The sequence below is a fragment of the Sminthopsis crassicaudata genome, chromosome 1 (assembly GCF_048593235.1).
Source record: "Sminthopsis crassicaudata isolate SCR6 chromosome 1, ASM4859323v1, whole genome shotgun sequence".
NCBI lineage: Eukaryota > Metazoa > Chordata > Mammalia > Dasyuromorphia > Dasyuridae > Sminthopsis > Sminthopsis crassicaudata.
In genome coordinates, this window is record NC_133617.1 from 524,820,535 (window position 1) to 524,841,710 (window position 21,176).

General features: G+C 33.1%; 1 protein-coding gene across 1 annotated transcript; it reads right to left on the bottom strand.

The window, feature by feature from the left end:
* Nucleotides 1–12,229: 12,229 nt before the first annotated feature.
* LOC141555192 (olfactory receptor 2K2-like) lies at nt 12,230–13,174 on the bottom strand. Its single transcript, XM_074287880.1, has one exon. The coding sequence runs from the start codon at nt 13,172–13,174 to the stop codon at nt 12,230–12,232; it is 945 nt and encodes a 314-aa protein (XP_074143981.1).
* Between the last annotated feature and the right edge of the window lie 8,002 nt (nt 13,175–21,176).

The following is a 21,176-nucleotide window of genomic DNA, read 5'->3' on the forward strand; positions in this document are numbered from 1 at the left end:
GATAGATGAGCACAGCCAGCCATCTCCCCAGGCAGAAGCCAGCCAGTTGAACACTTAGGTGGTTCCTTAGGGCACACACTGTACCTAGGAATAGAGGAGAGGGAATCTGTCCTATTGCCAGGAAGACACCACCATGGGGCAAGGGCAAGTGTCCAAAAGGATGCTGATGGTCTTTAGTTAAATGCTATAGTAGGAGAAGTCTCATTGACTCCAGATAATTAGCCTGGAAAAATGGTGTCCAGGGATGGCCAGGCTGGGGATGGAGAAGAGAGAAAAGAGTAGGGGATAGAGGAGAAAATGGTCTGATAAGCTTTGGGATTTCATTGGGCCAAGCAAGAATGAATTGATTTCCCAGCAGAAGACAGGAAGGATGGGCTCCCCCTACCCAACTTCCAATGTCAGACTAAGACAAGAAACCTATTCACTTTCCAGTCTCTGCACTGACACCAGGGTGAGCTAACTCCTGTCTCAGTGACATCCAGAACCAATGGGGAGCCAGTTAAGTCATAGAAACAAAAACGTTTCTTTTTTATGTGTATGATTAAGGCAACATTTCTACGGTTGAAATGTTTATTCTGTTAAATGTCAAATTTCTATTTGCTGTTTTTATAGTGATTTATAGATGAGAGAAGTTTGTTCTAAAGCTGTTTTTTACCTCACCAAGCAAAATGAAGCTTGTAACCTCAATTGCCCTCCTGTTCTGCTGTGGGTAAATGGCTTATTGTTTTTAAAAATTGGGGAAAAAAGAAGATATAGGGAAACCTATTTCTCTCAACTTATCCAGACAACAAGAAAAGATTCTTGATAGAATGGAAATAAATTCCTCCTACCAGTATTGCAAAACAGAAAGACAATAAGAAGCCAACAGTAATTGAGGTGGAATAACATTAGAGAATTCAGCACAAATCTTTGTAAATGGTCGTGAAACCGGAGGGAAAGGGACTATTTTAAAAATAAGTTCAACTATACAGGAATCAAAAACATACAAAATGAGAAAGATGTTAAAGATTAAAGGAAGCCATAGAGGTAAACCCAGACAAAAAGAGTGACTCGACAATGAATTTAGTAGAGCCACAGAGAAGAAAAAGCAATTTGGCTTTAATGACTACAAGAAGGGTTGGAAGATGAATGAAGAATTGAAATGAAGAAAGAAATAAAAATTCAATTTAGAATAAAAATAATAGCTATAAGGAAAATTAGAAAGAGAATAGTTTAGAGCAGAAGGCAGAAAATAGTAATAGATACAGAGAATGGAGCAGTTAAAACTTATTTGTTCATGAGAGAAGAAAATATTCAAAGCTAAAGGATTTTTTTAAAATAAAAAAAAACATTGCTCTGGAAAACATGACATGTTGAATTAAAATGAAATGCCCCTAAACTTGGTGAAATGTTACTGAAACCATTAATAGAGAGTCTAGACACCTGAGCTCTCTTAAACGTACCAAAGATTCCTGAGAGAGGGGTAAACTGTTTATCCCTGTAACATATCTAAACTATAAGTTGTGGAGACCATGTTAGTGTTACATAAATATCAAATGAAACATTACACCATGAGAAATGGCTTAAGGGATGGTTTCAAAGTAATCTGAGAAGACTTATAGAAACTGATAAAGAGTACATTGTAAAGACAAATATTTTGTTTTATTGTACATGTTGATAAATTTATTGCCTCAACCACAAGAACAGAGTTCTTATAACTATTCTTATTCAAGAATAAGTGTCCAAAAAACTCAAATCTTTTGACCGAATCAAATCTCAAATTCAATAAAATGTTTTGTTGAAGAACTTCTGCCCAATACCTTGCCAAAGTTTTTCTAACAAATTAAATATTCATGTTTATTCTCTGGTACATTAAAAAATGTATTTTGATATGCTTCTATGCAAAAAAAAAATTTAAACTAAAAGAATTAGAAAAACTTGGTTCAGAAAGAGAATAGACAACCCCTTAGAAAGTGTTTTTTTAGTTTTGAGATCTGTAAAATAATGTTAAGCTTGTCTAGGAAGAATAGAAGACAAATAATTTTAAAAGACCTAAGACCTCTGCTCAATGCAATGAATAATCACAGTTCTAAGAAGCTGATAATGAAGAATGCTATTCAGTTATCCACCTACACCTCCACAAAAATAATATACCATCTTCTCTGTGTGTATAGGAGCTATTATATATTTTGTCATCTTAAGAGATTTAAGATGCAGAATGAGAAATAACATTTTTACATGGCCAGTATAGGAATTTATTTTTTTGTTATAGCTTTTTATTGACAGAACATGTGCATGGGTAATTTTTCAACATTGTCCTTTGCAATCACTTCAGTTCCAACTTTTCCCTTCCCTCTCTCCACCTTCTCCCCTAGATGGCAAGGAGTCTCATACATGTTAAACATTTTAAAGTATATCTTAAATACAATATATGTATATGCATCCATACAGTTTTCTTGTCGCACAAGCAAAATCAGATTCAGAAAAATAAAAATAATCAGGGAAGAAAAACAAAAATGCAAGTAGTCCACATTCATTTCCCAATGTTCTTTCTCTGGATATGGCTGGTTTTGTCCATCATTAATCATTAATCAATTGGAACTGAACTGGATCTTCTCATTGTTAAAGATATATACTTCCATCAGAATATATCCTCATATAGTATCATTTGTTGAAGTATATAATGATCTCCTAGCTCATTTCACTTAGCATTAGTTCATGTAAGTCTGTCCAAACCTCTTTGTATTCATCCATCCTGCTGGTCATTTCTTACATTTCTTTCATATACCACAATTTACCCAACCATTCTCCAATTGATGGGCATCTATTCAATTTCCAGTTTCTAGCCACTACAAAAAGGGCTGCCACAAACATTTTGGCACACACAGGTCCTTTTCCTTTCTTTAATATCTCTTTAGGATCTGAGCCCAATAATTATACTGCTGGAACAAAGGGTATGCAGAGTTTGATAACTTTTTGAGCACAGTTCCAAATTGTTCTCCAGAATGATTGGATCCATCCACAACTCCACCAACAATGCATCAGTATCCCAGTTTTCCCACATGCCCTCCAACATTTGTCATTATCTTTTCTTGTCATCTTAGCCAATCTGACAGGTGTGTAGTTGTCTTAATTTGCATTTCTCTGATCAATAGTGATTTGGAACACCCTTTCATATGAGTAGAAATAGTTTTAATTTCATCATATGAAAATTGTCTGTTCATATCCTTTGACTATTTATCAATTGGAGAATGGCTTGATAGGAATTTATTTTAAGTACACTCACACACACACACACACACATACACACATTTCTAACAAAAGTTTATTTTTCCCTTTTCTTTTTCCCCAAAGGTAAGGGTAATTGTAAAGATAAAATAAGTATTTATTAATTAAAAGTAAATATGAATATTTTTATCATATTTATAATAATTATTATTATTTCTGGGAGGGGGATTGCTAAAAAAAACCATCAGAACACAAAGGAATTTATAAGACTGTTGATTTAGGAATGTTACATTTCACTTTCGTTCTGTATTATCTAAATAATGCCTATTTTATTTCTTGTAAAAAAAGGTCCAGCCTGGTCCTAGTGACTGGAATAAGGAATAAGGCAAATCACTCATGTCCTCACCCTATCTTTTCTCTATTTTTATCTTGTCCCCAAATAGTTGTGATATACTTCACTGAAAGAAGGAAAAAGAGTTCTGAGGTCCGAGACACTCTCTTTTAGATATATGAGTCATTAGTATTTCCTGAATAATAGCCAGTAAAAAAGGGTTCTTCATCATCCTAAAGTGCAAGACTTTTAGGCACTAAGTCACATATGGCCAGAAGAGTTCTCCAAAGTAGGGTCAACTGGAAATAGTAAGTACAACTCTGAGAATGTTTCATGGTCTTTATTACATTGGCAAATAGGATATACCAAAATAGTCCCAATCATCGCACTGATCTGGATACCTCAGCTCCTAGCAGCTTGCAATCTCTACTCCCTGACATCTACACTCTATAGCTCTTTTCTTGTGTCTTCCTTGCAATAGCTTCCTGTTCTCTCTCTCATTTCAAACATCACATTCAGAGTTGGGAATTCTTGAGAATTCTTTCCATTTGGTAGATCATTCTCTTCCTCAAAATCTCTCTACAATCTAATAAGGAAAATGGACCCAAGTGACATTGATTTCAGCAAAATAGTATTTAAAGTCATTGTGAAGTCTAAATATGTAGTTGTGTTCACTTCCTCAGATAACATACAAATATTTTGGAACAACTGTTCCTGGAGTATTGTAGCGAGCTGTCTTCTCAGAAGCTGCCGGATCACTCTCTGGGAAGAGATAAGCTGTATCAACTCAAATCTTTCGGACAGATTCTTCTTCCCGTAGAGAACCGTTGTCTCCAGACAGTTGCCGTTAACTCTTGTCCAGAGAAGTGACTTCCCTTCCTGCAGAGAGCCCCATCAAGCCTGATGTAGTGCAGAGACTTCTCTCATCTCTGGAGTGCTGTCCTCTTTTATCCTCCCAGAGAATGGGCGTGGGATAATGCAAGGGCTTCTGGGAAGAAGTACTCCAACCAATGAGCTTGCTCCTCTTAGAATTCCTAAGGTGTAAACTCCCTTTAAAGGCCCAAACCAAAGGTCTGAGCCAGAGAACTGTCAAGTCAACCTGAGTTCTCACCTTGTAATTGTCCAGACTACCTGAATTCTCACCTTGTCACTGTCCAGACAACCTGAGTTCTCACCTAGTAATCCTAACAGAGTATGAACAAGAGTTGACCCTGAGATGAAAAAAAAAATATTTTGACTCGAAAGAAAGGCAAAGGACTCAATCAGAAAAGTTTCACACTGCTCCTCTTCTAAAATTACAATGCCTAATTCAGATATTATCACTAACAGTCATCACATTACTGAGTATTTCTTTAGGTCAGGAAATTGAGGAGTCTCTCATTAGCCTTATGATATATAAAGTGAGCAAGTCCACTCAGATATGAGACTTTTGGAGTCCCCTTCCAACAAGACATGGTTCTCTCTCTTCATTATCTCAAATCCCTATTCTGACACTATTCCTCCCACAGGAATACAAAGTCACTTTCTAATACTTACTCTTCATTGGGGAGCTATGTTTCAGAGGACATTATTAAAAGTTAGTTTCTTTTGCTCCCTGCTGTGGAAGTACAAATAGGTTACAGTGGGATTCAGTCCCATAAGGAAGTAAAGTTTTTAATTTTAAAAAATGATCTTATTAAAACTAAAGTTGTAACTTATTTCTTCTCATTAAGTTTGCATTTTCTCCGAAATGACATGGTCTCTAAAGTAATAATTGTTGTTGTTTGTCCTTCTTTCCCAAAAAGGACCACCATGGCATCAGGAAGCTGCTGCCATGACATGCAAATGAATTGGATTGAAGTTAGGAAAGGCTGTGAAGAGTCATCTGTCTCACTTTGTCCCTGGAGACATCTGGTTCCTGTGGTAAGAAATAGATCAAGATGCCTGGAAATGGCTCTGGAGGCAGTGGAAGATCTTGGACTTTTTCAATTAATGTCTTTAATAGGTCTCAGTTTGACTGAGGCAACTCCCATTCAGTGATTAAGGCTAAATAAGAATGGAGGCAAAGAATGAATATCTTTTCATCTAGTAAAAAAAAAAAAAAAAAAAAAAAAAAAAAAAAAAAAAAAAGTAGGATTTACACTAGATTTTTTTCTTAAGAGCCTAAAATGGAGCTGAAAAGAACTAAGACAGATTATGCAGAAAAAGATCTCTGGCCGAGGATCATATTGTGAAGGAGAGAAAATTCAGTTTCTGATTATTTCTGCTAATATCACATAGTTCCAAGGAATGGGTCATTAATAATAAAAGTTGCATTTATGTTTGGTTGAATATGTGATTTAAGTGATATGAGCACTCCCTACATATCTTTACCCTATTCATCGTAGTTAATTCTCATAATCTCTGATTATTATCCTTTTTTTTCCTCTTAAATCCTCTGAAGAGAATCTAACCAAAATGGTGGTGTTCTTCATCATTTTTGCTTTCTTTGAAAATATTTTGTGCAGCAATTGGATTTCTATCTACTATCTCTCACTCTTTTTTTTATCAAGTTTAAAAAGGTATATATATATATATAATTTTAAAAATCTAAATATATTATATCAATGTACATTGTTTTTCACTCTAATGCATTATATTCATTTATATGCTTTATCAATCATATATTCTCTGATGATATGTTTCAACTTCTTTTAACACTTCATTATTGGTCATGTGCTTTAATCTACTTATGTATCTTTGCAATTTTGCATATTCTGAGAAGTTGATGTTCCATCATTTGAGACTACATAAAGAATTTATTGGAATATATGGGATCAATATTCTCAATTGTATATAGTGCTTTCTTCACAACAATCCTTTGAGCAAGATATTATTATAGTCCCCGTTTTATGGGTAGGGAAATAGCATAAGAATCTGGGAACATTAAACTTGAAAAGTAGATAGTTCTACAAATAAGGAGAATAAAATCTCAAAGATACTCACATTTTTGTTGTTGCTTTACTTCCTTAGCCATAAAAGACTTTCAAAACATTCTCTTGATACGGACAGTAATTGTTTACTAGTATGTGTTTATTCATTTATTCATTCTTTGTTCTTATGGGAAATAAGACTCTTTAAATAACATTATGTATTTATATACATGTATATGTCATATTTTTAAAATAATTTTTATTTTTTTAATCCAGTTTTACTTTCAGATTTGTATTCTCTCCCTCCTACTTTCTTTTCTTTCTTCATTGAGAAAGCAGGAAAAACAAAACCAAATACAAATATGTTTAGTCAAGCAAAACAAATTCCCACTTCAGCCATGTCATATATGTGTGTAATGTTATGTAAAATATATTATAAATATGTGAATATATCTATGACTCAATCTTTAAAAACCCATCACCTCCTTATGAGTTCTCTAAAACTGTGTTTGGTTATCATGCTGAGAAACCATGATTCCAGGATACTGATAACAAAGCATGCTATATACTTCATGATGGACCCAAACTGCAGAACAAAACATGTTTTCATATACATACAATATGGGACTTTTTTTGCTTAATTAAATATATTTGTTAATAAGGACTTTGATTTCTATAGAAATAGGTATGGGAAGGGGCAGCCCATATCAGAAAGATCACAAAACTATTTGTCTTTAAAATATAAATATGTTTATATATTTCATCAAAATTCTTTTATAATTATGTATTAATATATACAGATTATGTATAATTCACACACTAAATGTACATAAATATGGTATTTTAAAACAACATAGATGTTCATAAGAAGGGAAAATATCTTAATAAGTTGTAAAGTTTAAGAAAAATTTTATTCTAAACTTAACATCAAATACCTTTTTCACACACACATACACACACACACACACATATATATATCACATACCATATATATTATACATATATACATATTTGGAATAATAGAAAAAGGAGTATTATAGATGAAACTCTGAATCTTTTAAAAATATTTTAAAAATTAAATCTAAAATTAAGCACATAACTTTAAGAGCTATTCTGCTTATCTGTGACTTTTCCAATTCTTCTAGGTTTTTGCTGTGGGGTTTTTTTGTTTTTTGGGGTTTTTTTTGGTGCATTTAAAACTATTTCAATGACCTTTTTTTTTCTTGTTGGCTACTGTGGAAAGTGAAAGATGAATGACAAAGGAAACAAAAGTTTAATTTTTCTGAGCATATGTATTTGCTAAGCAATGCATAGCAGCTGACAGACAAACCAGGAATAGACCTTCCTCAGCTTAGACATGAATCCCAAATATAAGGACAGACAGACTTTCCCATATTAAAAACAATTAATCTAGTAAAGACACTAGTTAAAAGGAAACTATCAGGATCCCACATTAAGTAATCTGATTCCTGGATTGATAAAAGATTAAGGACTTTTCTAAGTTTGGAGGGGGAGAGCAAGCAAGTACAAGTTTCAGAACTCAGAAAAAGAGGTGTACACTTTCACCAAGTGTCTATAAACAATTAAAGCAACATGGAGTCAATAACTGAATGATCAGTACAGAGCCAGGAGATAAGACATATGGGTTGCTTAAGGAGTATAATTGTGAGATAATTCCTTGGATTCCTTTGGGTCTAATTGAATTTTTGGTCAGAATAACCTAAGTTCTTAATTTAAAAGCCACAGGAAAGGGTGGTCTACTTTCCCAATCTCAATTCCCTTCTGTCTCCCACTTTCTCAGTTACCAATCCCCTTCTTTCTCCTACTCCTTCAACTGAAAATAAGTAAAACAAAACCTTTTAACTAATATAAATAGTCAAGCAAAATAAGTTTCTACCTCATTCATGTCTGAAAATGTGTGTCTTATTTTATACTGAGTCCACACTTTTCTCTCAGAAAGTATGTAACTTGCTTCATAACTGATTCTGTGGAATCGTGGTTGATATTTTTTACACAATGTTATTGGAAAATCGTTTTGCTGGTTCTGCTTCTTTCACAACATATTAGTTCATAAACAATTCATCTCAAGGTTCTCTGAAAGCTTCCCTTTCATCATTGCATTTATAACATTAGCTCAGCCAATTCCAATTTTTGTTTTTAGTGCTTTGTTACACTAAAATTGCTGCTATAAATATTTTTGTATACCTGATTTCTTTTCTCTTCTTTGGGGTAAAAGTAACAGCACTTTGATCTTTTTGACCCAATAGTAATTTAGTGACTTTGTGGATACTGATCTACCATTAGAATGTCTGTTTTCTTGAAAGAACTCCAACAATTGTCATTTTCCTTCTTTGCTCATCTTTGCCATTCTTATGGGTATGAGGTAGAATCTTATAGATGTTTGAATATATATTTCTCTAATTTAGAGATTTTTAAAAATGATTATGGATAACATGGGTTTCTTCTTTTGAAAATTTCCTGCTCATGTGCTTTGACCATTTATGATTCAGATAATGGTTTTTGTTCATCTTTCCCTGAAATTTAAACAGTTCCTTATATATCTTGAATAAGAAAACTTAATCAGAGAAATTAACTTAAAGTTTTTTCTCAGTTCACTATTTCCCTTCTATTTTTGATTTATGGGTTTCATGTATTCAAAAACATTTTTATGTTTATCTTTCATGATTGTTTCTATTAACTTCATCCCTTCAATTTCAGTTCTTTGCCTTTAGATATTTTCCTAATATGTTTTTCAAGAAGATCAAAGAAAAAAGAAAAGAACCTATGTGTTCTAAAATATTTATAGCAGCTTCTTTCTGGTGGCAAGGAACTAGAAATTGAAGGGATGCCCATCAGTTGGGGAATAGCTGAATAAGATGTATTATATGATTGTGATGGAATATTACTATACTATAAGAAATGATGAGCTGGTTGATTTTAGGAAAACATGAAAGGCTTGCATGAGATAATGACAAGTAAAATGAGTAGAACCAAAAGAAGGTTGTATATAGTAATAGTAATATTGTTCAAAGAATAATTGTGAAAAACTAAGCTATCCTGAGTATTATAAGTATTTGAAACAATTACAAAGCCCATATGAAAGAAGATGCTATCTGTCTCTGAACAGGAATTGATAAATAGAATTTTGCATAGGGTGTTGTACACACACACATACATACACACCCATACACACACACACACACACACACACACACACACACATCTCTGTCAAATGTGGCCTTCTCTAGTATGGGATAGGGAGGGAATGTGACAGTTCGGAATTTTAAAATATAACCAAAAATACATGAAATTTAATTTTTAAAAAGTCCAATTAATTACTGCCAGAGTGCTTTCCAGTTTTCCAAGTAGTCTTTGTCCAATAGCCTTTACTACAGTAGTTGGAGTCTTTGCACTAAATATGGTTTTTTGTGGTTATTTTTTTCCTTATTCAAGGACTTACATAGGATTTACTCCCTTTTTCTATTACAACTGCTTTTATTTGTTCCAGATTATTTAATTGGAGGAATATACTTCATCCAGCCCAACTAAATAAATGAAGAAATTGACTCAAATTATCCAAAATAGCAGAGCTATGATTCAGATTTATTTCCCCAGAGGGTAGGATGTTAAGATCCTTAATAAATGCTGCTTGTTGTTGACTAGAGAGGTCCTAAAAAAAGGTGATTTGGAGGATCCAAGAACAAAACTGTTTCTAACTACTGGGACACAAGAAAAGTAGAGTGGGAAGTAGAATCAGGGAAGATTCTGTAGAGAATGTAGGAATCCAACAGACAAAGTTGGGGAAGGAGGAAATTCTAGGCATAAAGAATGATATAAGTGAGGCAGCTAGGTGGCACAGTGCATAAAGCACCAGCCCTGAAGTCAGGAAGACCTGAGTTCAAATCTGATCTTAGACACTTATTACTTCCTAGCTGTGTGACCCTGGGCAAGTCACTTAACCCCAATTGCCTCAGCCAAAAAAAAAAAAAAGAATGATATAAGCAAAGACATGGAAAGTTATTTTTGCAAAGCAAAATGCACAATTTGGCCAGAATAAAGAGTACATGAAAGAGAGTAATAACCAATCAAAAAGCATTTATTAAACATCTATCTCATGCCAGATATTGTGCTGATTACAAGAGAAGTAAAGACAAAAGAAACATTCCCTGCCTCTGAGGAACTTATATTCTAGTGGGAAACATCTATTCAAAACAACCACAAACCAAATAAAAAGAAACCTTGGTGTAGCAGGCACTAACTGCTTAAGTGACTAATTTAAAAAGACTTATAAAGAAAGTAGCCTTTGGGGTGAATCCATGGAACCAGGAACTACTATATGAAGAGGTGAGGAAGGAGAGAATTTCAGAAATGCAGGACACTTCAAAAGCAAGTGTATAAGCATATGGAGATGAGATATGGAATATTCCTTATGAGAGATGGCTGGACTATAGGGTGTTTAGAAGGGGTGGGGGAAAAGTACTGTTTAAGGGTAATGAAAAAGTAGGATGAGTCTGGCCGAGAAATATCTTTAAATCACAAATAGAAGAATTTATCCTCAATGTAATAGAGAGCTACAAGAGTTTTTTGAGCCCAGTAGTGACATGATTAGATTTATGCTTTAGAAAAATCACTTTGGCAATTATTCGAAGAAATAGACTGGAGTGGAAAGAAATATCTTTTATGAAGGTATTATAGTAGTCCAGAAAAAGAGATGACAGTCTGCACTAAGATGGTAGCCACTGGAATAAAGAGATGTGTCCAAATGTGAGAGGTGTTGTAGAGACAGAAACAAGAGTAGGCATTGCATGAATGAATATTTAAGTGAATGAGGAGTCAGGCATGACACCAAATTTGCTAAGTGAAAGAATAATGTCACCCTTGACAGAAACAGTGAAGTTCCGAAAAGAAGTGGGTTTGTAAGGGGAAAAATACTGCATTTTGTTTTGGACATATTTAGTATGAAAGATCTGCAACATGCATTTTGAAATGTCTAATAGGCATCTGATAATATAGGATTAAAGCTCAGGAGAGAGACTAGGGCTAGGTATTTAAATCTTGGAGTTGGCTACAGATCATAATTGAATTCCTGGGAGCTGATGAAGTCACCAAATGAGAATGATATAAAGGAGCTTAGTGACAAACTGTAGGAAGCCTTGAATGTCTGGCAAAAAGAATATTATTTTACTTGAATTCATTGGAAAAGACATCCTAGATGTAATGAATTTTGAGGAACAAGTATTTTCTAAATTGAGGGAATACAAGGATTGACAGAAACAAAGACATAATAGAAAACGTTATACTCACATCTATGAAACACAAAAGAAAAAGTAAATAGAAGACATTAATACATATGCGGTAGAATTTACTTTTTTGTGTTTAAGCAAATGTTCCATCTACTTATTAAGTAATTCACATTTTTATAGCACTTAGGATCTTACAAAGTTCTTTTCTCACAACCCTATGAGATAGGTAGCATGAATATCATTACCTTTACAGATAAGAAAATTGAAACCCAAAGAAATTAAGGGACTTGCCCATAATTCACATCCAAAAAGCACATGATTCAAATCAGAGATCCTGATCCAAGCTCCAGCATTTTATTCTATGACAACATAGTGCCTCTGAGTATAATATCTCTTATATTGTAATAACTGACTTCATTTGCTATCAGCTCATAGAATAAAGAGTCAAAGACAGAGCTTTAGGCGCTAAATTATTTTCTTTGCTATTCTTCAAAGTAGCTATATTACAGTAATTTACTCCTTCAGGTATGAAGTGATCTTAACCCAATCAGAATCTTTTATGTTTGTGACAAAGAAGAATTTCTCTTAAATAGTTTTTTTGCAGCCTCTTTGACTTCTTTGTTCCTCAGACTGTAGATGATGGGATTTAGCATGGGCGTCAGCACCCCATAAAGTAAGGATATGACTTTGTCTGTTTCTTGAGAACTTGCTGTTGAGGGTTTGAGGTACATGGACAGGGCAGCCCCGTAGTACAAAATCACCACAGTCAAGTGGGCTCCACAAGTAGAAAAAGCTTTGTTTCTTCCTTCAGCTGAGTTAATTCTCCAGATGGTAGAAAGGATGAAAAAATAGGAAATACAAATTAAGAGCATGGGAATGGGAAGAAGAAGCACACTGACCACTAGCATAATCATGTCCATGAACAAGGAGCTGCTACAGGCCAATTTCAGCATGGCAAGAATTTCACAAGTGAAATGATCAATCACATTCCCACAAAGAGGCACTCGTAGAGCAGAACTTGTTTCCAGGAGGGCTGTGAGGCAACCAGTTATCCACGATCCAGCTGCCATTTGCACACAGATCCTTTGATTCATGACAATAGAGTATCGCAAAGGGTTACAGATGGCTACGTACCGGTCATATGCCATCACAGCCAAGAGGACACACTCTGTGGATCCCATGGCAAGAGAGAGATACATTTGCAGAACACACCCCGAGAAGATGATCGTTTTTTCTGTGGCCAACAAGTTCACTAGTAAAGTTGGAATAGAGGAGGATGTGTAGCAGATGTCCATGAAGGAAAGGTTGCCTAGGAAGAAATACATGGGGGTGTGAAGGTGAAAATCCAGGATGCTGATTATAATAAGAGTACTGTTACCAAGCAGTGTAGTCAGGTACATTATGAGACTGAATGCAAAAAGAACCATCTCTAACTTTGGATACTTGGAAAATCCCTCCAAAACAAAATAGGTCCAAATGGTGTGATTTTCTCCTTTTATCATGTTTTTCCTCTTTTATCTGTGGATATGGAAACAGGTGAACATTTCATAATATTTAATTGAGTGACAGTCAATTTTATCCTTAGCAAGGATTATTTCTCTAGCTTACACAGAATTTGGCCCCAAAAATATTATGTTAAATGACAAAGTTTTATTTGATTCACAGTCTGACTCTCATCTCTCTCTCTATCTTTTCTAGCTTATATTCAAATTTCATACATTTTACTGTTCAACCAAAGTGCCTTCTTATTTTTCATTACACAAAATTTCCTCTTCAGTCTCCCTATCTTTGCAGTCTACCATGCCTCATATACATCCCCTCTGCTTCTTATTATGCCTAATTGCCTTCAACTTTCAGTTCATATGCTACCTTTTATATGAGTTCTTTACTGATACCTCCTCCCACAATAATTAATGCTTCCTCTCTGAAACTGCCTTACATCTATATAGAATATGTTTTGTATATGTTTTTGTGATTACAAGTTATCTTCCCCAAAAAGAATATAAGTTACTTGAGAACAGAGAAATTTCATTGGGTTTTGTTTTGGTTTTTCTACACCCAGTGCCTAGCACAATATTTTAAGTTTTGCCTGACTCTAACTTCATTTGCATTTCTTGGCAAAGATCCTGGAATGGTTTGCTTATTTTACAGATGAGGAAACTGAGGCAAATAGAATTAAACGAATTGCCCAAGATGACACAACTAAGAAATATCTAAGACTAGATTTAACTCAGAAAGATGAGTCTTCTTGGTTTCATCTCCAGCACTCTATCTACCATGTCATCTATCTGACCCATGGCTCAGAATACCAAGCTTAATAAATACTCATTGATTAGTTATTGGCTGTTTAATTAAAATGACCTCAGGTTCAGCTTACTCTAGAAAATTCTATAGTATACTAGAACTTAAAACACTTGTTTCTTTCATAGTAATACTTATAGCTTATATTTTTATTGTGTCTACTGTGTGGAAGATGTTTTAGAAATGCTATCTCATTTGATCCTCACAATAACTCTGTGAGGAAGTGCTATTATTATTCCCATTGTACAGTTGAAAAAGTTGAGGCAAAGGTAATATCTTGCCCAAAGTCATACACTTAATAAATGTCTGGGGGAGAATTTGAATTCAGGCATTCCTCACTCTAGGTCTCTCATTCTATCCACTGTCATTATCTAGTTGACTCATAGCAACTCACTAAGAACATAAAATACATATGGGAAAGAAATGTGAAAAAGAAATTCATATTTTTGATAGAAATATACAATTTTATACTCTTTTCCTTCAACCCCAGTATACAATATCCCATGAAACGTCATATCTCAAGAAAATGCACCTCCCTGTCCTACTTCTTTATGAATGTGGGAGGCAATCAGTGCCTATTCAGCCCAAATTACTTGACATATTGATTGGTTTTGATGGTCTGTTTTTTGTCTTTCTCTTTTTTAGTTTTTGTTGAATGTGGCTCATTCAAGGAATGGTAGTTTTGATGGAATATGAGAGAGGAATATATTTATATATTTAATATATTTGAAAATGAAGATAGCATAAAACCAGAAGATATCCATAAAATATTATTTGAAAATTTTCTCTAAACTATGACTATTATTAGTCAGATTTATTTTGAAAAATTAAGTACTAGAGTCTTTGTATTAAAAAAAAGAAATCAAACAGCAGAGGTAATCATGCTTTTTATAGTCTTTATATTATTAATAAAAATTGATTTTGGTCCCTTAACTTGCTCTAGGAATTAGAATAGTGGAAGCCAAAAAATTTGATTTCAAAGGTATCTCTGAGGCCAGCCAGTTCAACATTTCTCATCCTTTCTACAGCATCCCAAGAGGTTGTCATCCTGTCTCTATTTAGTGACAAGGAACTCATCTCTTAAGACAATCTTCTAATTTTTAGGACATGTTTCTTTAGATTGATAATAAAATTACTTTCCTGTAACTTCTACTAATTGACTGTACCCTTCAGTCAATTAATTCAATTCTTCTTCCACCTGGTAGGCTTTCAAATATTTGAAGTAATTGATCATATTCCCCTAAATTTGATTTCTTCCAAACTAAATAAGTTTTTAAATGCCTTTGCTCTCTAGCAAAGAAAGCTCTCTAGCTTTCTTTCCCCACACTCTGTCTCTTTCTCTGCTATATTAAGACTTACACAAGTCCATCAAAAAACCCTAAAACTTGGGGCACTCTCTAACCACTGTTCCATTTCCTTCCTGCCTTTATGTCAAATGAATGGTTAACATTCATCGTTTCTATTTGCCCAGCTCCAACACTCTATCCTAACTGCTTTATTTCCGTCAAAGGCATCCCCTTCTCCCAACTCATGACACTCAAAAATTTAGAAGAAATATGCTAATTATTAAAACAACTTTAAAATATATAAATTTTGATATTAAGGATTCTTCACTTCACCTTTTTAATATCATAAATATCTTTGGGAATCCAGTGAAAATGTAAGGACTCCTTCTTAGAATAATTTTTTAATAATTGCTTATACTTGTTACTTGAATAAATTTAAATTTAAATTTTTTTAAAATCCATAGTTGAAGGAAATGATGAGTTTCATTTAGATAGTGAACATAAAGAGGTAATTTTTTTTACCACTATATTCACAGTTACCCTGAAATCTATCCCTGCCCCTCTCACATGACTTTGATTCTTCTTGCTTGTTAGAAATAAGGATAAGGACTGATCTGTAGTCTCACTAATATAGAAAACTAAAAAATAAGAACACTCTGTCTGCCATGCAGATGAGCACCTTCTCTGCACCTTAAAGCCTTAATAAATGTTAGAATGCTGAGAGGATAAGTGAAGACACACATCCAGTCTGCATCACAGGCAGGATTTGAATTGATTACAACTTTTTCTTTCCTTTTAGTTGTAGTTTTTCAATTCAAAAAACTAACAGAATATACTAAATTTCAGTGCTATATTAATTGTGCTAATGATGTAACTAGATTGAGCCTGACTTTCTGGGATAGGAAGTTGTGTGGAATTCGATGGCAATAAGTAAATTAGAAGTGAAGATGACTTGTTAGAGTTTCCCTATCACTGCTACTCTATTTAGCTTCACAGATGACAAAATTTGATAACCTTAGGAAAAAATATGCATTAATATTAAAGGTTAAGAATAAGAAAGAATTTAATGCAAAGTCCAAACTCACATATCCATTTCTTTCAAAATTGTTCCAAGACAGAGAGAAAACTCCAAAGAATTAACTATTGAAGCTATGAGCAAATTTAAATCTACTGTTGCTTTCGGGGGATTTCTTTTAGTCCCTAAACAATTTAAAGTTTAGAAACTAAAATGTTCAAAGAGAAAAATTTCAGATACCTTGGGGATAATGTCCCAAAGAGCTAATTACAAAGAATTTCTGTTAATTGACACTGAATTCAAACAGTGAGGTTCCTGTATTACTTTCAGAGAGTTCATGCTGAATTTCTTACCCATTAATCAGTCAATTAACTAGCATTTATTAAGTACTTACTATTTGCCTGACACAATCCCAGTAATGAGACACAAAGAAAAGGGAAAAACAGTTTCTGTCCTTAGAAGCTTACAATTTGAGCAGAATCAAGAGTAATGCACAGTAATAAGATTATGTGATAATCAACTGTGATGGATTTGCCTCTTCTCAACAATTTGGTGTTTCAAGGCAGTACCAATAGAGTTGGGATGGAAAATGCCATTCATTAGAGAGAGGACTCTGATAGAATGCTGATCAAAATATAGTATTTTCACCATTTTTGTTGTTTTTTTTTTTCTTTCTTATGGTTTTTTCCCTTTTAGTGTGTTTTTCCTACAACATGACAAATATAGAAATATATTTAAAAGAATTGTACACATTTAACATATCAGATTGCTTGCTATCTTGGGTTTGGGGGAAGTAAGGGAAGTGGGGAGAAAAATTTGGAAAACAAAGTCTTACAAAAACGAATGTTGAAAATTATCTTTACATGTATACAAAAAAATAAAATACCATTGAAAATTTTTTAAAATTGTAAATGAGTGTTAAAATTATTTTATATGTATTGTCAAAATATAAAAAGGTTTTAAAAGCTTACATCTTACATGGTGGCTTGTTGAAATATATAAATTAATAATATGAAAAAATGAAACATGGAAAAATATATTGCCCATTCAAAGTGTCTTGCTGAACATTTATCAGCTAGTTCTTCAAAAAAAAATGTACACATAACCCCCTCTTAAATTAATCTACAATATTTATATTTTATCGTTTTAAAAGTCTAAAAATCAACAAAAGGAATAATCAAGTTCTGATTTCTAACAGTTACCAATTTTTGAAGGGCAGATACTCACAGTGAAAATTTCACAGTAGTCTCTGAAGCATTTTCAAGTCTATTCCAGACCATCCCTGCAACCATCCCCTTGTTATTTTTAAGTGCTTTCTTAAATGTTTATCTGGACATACCCCTCTCAGATCTTTGGCCATGGAATAGAAAACATCACTTAACAAATCCAACATTGAATGAATAGCTTCTAAACATTACTATAAGTATAACTTAGTCATAGGCAAATTATCCTAAATATATAGATACTTGAAATACACTGCACATACCATCCAAATTAAAGTTGCATATAGGGAAATTTATTGCCTCTACCAATGAGCACAATCTAGAGAGATGTATAAGCCTCCTTAACCATAACCTCTGGAATGTCTTTTGTCAGCCTGCTCCCTAGCTAGGTAGTCTAGCATTTCTGTCATGTCCCATTCAGTGATACTCCTGCAACCCTCAGTCTTAGCCATCAATCCTAAATATGGCCCCCAAATAGCCTAGTCTAAATGGTATTGTCTTTATTTTCTAATAAGTCAGGTTTTGTAATTCCTTCTGTTATTTGCAAACTACACAGATGAAGTCAATAGTGCTTGGCAACAGCTTGGATATGAAAGATGAGAGACAGTGAGGAATGTAGGATAACTACTTGGTTGTAAATCTGAGGTATTGGGAGGATGCTTTTGTCTTCTATAATAATAGGAAAGTTGGGAGGGAGGAAGGTTTAAGAGGAAAGATAAATATTTCAGTTTTAAATATAGTGAGTTTTAAATGTCTACTAGATATCCGATTTGAGAGGTCTAAAAGACAACTAGAAATGTGAGACTGGTGGTCAGATGAATTTTGAGAGAATAGGTAGATTTGACAATCATTAATATGGAGATAGCAATTAAATCCATGGGAGTTGATGAGATCACTCAGTAAAATATTATACAGGGAGAGAGAAGCTTGAGGCAATAACATAGAAACTATTTTGAAGAGGGAACTCAAAAAAAGGTGACTTATTTTCTAACTGTATGGACATATATACATATATTATATTTAACAAATACTTTAACATATTTAACATTTATTTGTCTACCTGCCATCTGGGGAAGGAGGTGGGGGGAAGGAGGGGAAAAATTGGAATAAAATGTTTTGCAATTGTCAATGCTGAAAAATTATCCATGCATATATCTTGTAAATACAAAGCTATAAAAATAATGAATAAAAATAAAAAAAGAAGCTCTGTTTTCACAAGGACCACAAAGACTAAAGAAGAAATAGATTAAATGGAAAGGCCATGAATCTAAGAATAAAAGTCAGAGCAGACAGAAAAGGAAGAGAATGAGGGAAATCCTTTTTAGAAAAGGTACAGACAATGAAATTTATTTATATAGAGCTTTTTATTTCCAGTTTATTGGTCTCTTCTTTAATTTTTAATACTTTTATGCTTATATTAGATATTTATTTTTTCAGTTTTTTAAATTTAAAAATGAATACTTTGTTCATTAATCCTCTTCTTTTTTATATTGTTGGTTTATGTTTTTAAGACATAATTTTCGTCTTGAGGACCTTAACTGAAGCTTTAATTACATCCTTGAAATAGTAGCATGCTATTTCATCATTATTTTCTTTCATATAATTATTTATTGTTTCTATGATTTGTTCCCTATTTCATTATTATTTAGATTTCATTATTAAATCTCTATTTGGGTCTATATTTTTATTTATTCTTCCTGAACTGATTATAATTTTTATTATATTATGTTCTATAAATTATAGGCTTATTATTTTTCCTTTGCAATATGTCTGTGCCCTGATACATGGTTAGTTTTTTTGTAATTACTGAGAGTATATATATTCTTTAGCTGTCCCATTTAGAAGGTGCCATTAGCTTTTATGCTATAATGCTATTAACTCTAATTTCTCCAGAAATTTGTTCAATTCTATATTTTCCTTTTTATTTTCTCATTATGTTAGATTTATCCCAAACTGGAAAATCTCCTGCCACTATTGTATTAGTATCTTATAAATCAGTTAATTTTTCTTTATGGACTTGGATCTTAAGACATTTGTAACATGTAAGTTAAATACTGAAAAATATTTATGATTCCTTTCAGTATAATATAGTTTCTTTGTTTATATGTTTTAAGTGTTTGCTTTTTGCTTTGTCTGATAGCATAATTGCAATTCCTGGTTTCAAATTCACCTGATACATAGTAACTTTTGTTCCATTTCTTCATTTTTATTCTAAAATGTCTTTGATTTTTAAACATGTTTCTTATAAACAACAGATCATGGGATTCTATTTTTCTAACCAATCTATCACTTTTTTGTTTTATTGTATTGTTTGATACATTCATCTTTAAAGTTATGGGTTACGTTTATTATATTCTTTCATTCAGTTATAATATCCTTTTTCAAATTAGGATTTCCCCCTCTTTTTCAGTAAATATAATAATCTGTCTTCTATTATTATATGAAACTGAAAAGCTTCAGCACAAACAAAAGTAAGAGGGTAAGAAGGGAAATAGTGGAATGGAGGAAATTTTTTTGTATCAAATTTGTATCAAATGCCAACAGTTTGGTGTCTAAGATGCCTAAAAATAACTAAAAGAAATATATAAAATCAAAAAATAATTCTTGAATAGATAAATGGTCAAAGGATATTAACAAATAATCTCAAAAAATAATTAGACTTTTAAAAATTATATTGAAGATACATTCTCCTGTCTTTGATAAAGGAATTAAAAATTATATTAACTAGTAATAAAAGAAATTCAAAACAAAAGAGCCCCAAATACCCTGCAAATTGACCAAAATGACAAGAAATGTCAATGTTACAGGGGGTTGCGGGAAGAAAGATACATTAGTACATTGCTGATAGAATTGTGATTGATATGCTCAATTTGGAAAGCATTTGGAATTATGCAAATAAAGTGATTAAAATGTCCATATTCTTTGATCTAGAGACTCCATTACTAGGGATATGCTTTTAGGATTGAGTTACTGTATCAGCTTCCTTTTCATTAAAAGACTGCTCTGCTCAGGACTTTCTGTAATTAAAGTTTGGTGCTAGAGGATCCTGGTCTCTGATGAGACACATTACACTACTAACTCTGGGCACCTCAGAGATGATTTATTTAATCCTCAGGATAGACTCATGTCTAATATCTCTCCAATGAGGAAAAAAAGGAAATCTATTCAATGTATAGTATGAATCAAATATGGGTCAGCTAGTTAAATTTAACATACAAAAGATATGCTAAACACAAATTACTTAAAAATATACTTTACAGAAAGTCTTTAAATAGTATCAGTAACTTATAATTTCAGTTCTACCACATATACCACATATCTACCCTATCCAAACATATAGCATTTTAGGGTACTGCTGAGTTAACATTTTATACTTCACTTTGGCTCTGTATTATAACCCTGCTGGTAGATTTCTTCTGGAAAAATCAAGCCTGGATTTGGGTTTATCCTCTTTTTGTTGATCATCTGTGCCAAGAATACTGAAATAATTGATAGCAACTCCTCTTCCTGTTAATTTGCTCAAAACAAAAGGTCCAAAACCATAGAAGCTCTCAAACTCATGACGTAGCCTCTAAACCTCGATCCCATTGATCTGGAAATATTCATTCACCTAATTTTTTTTTTAAAAAGCAAACAGAAATGAGTCAATTCAAAACTCAAGACCAAGTTTATCCAGATA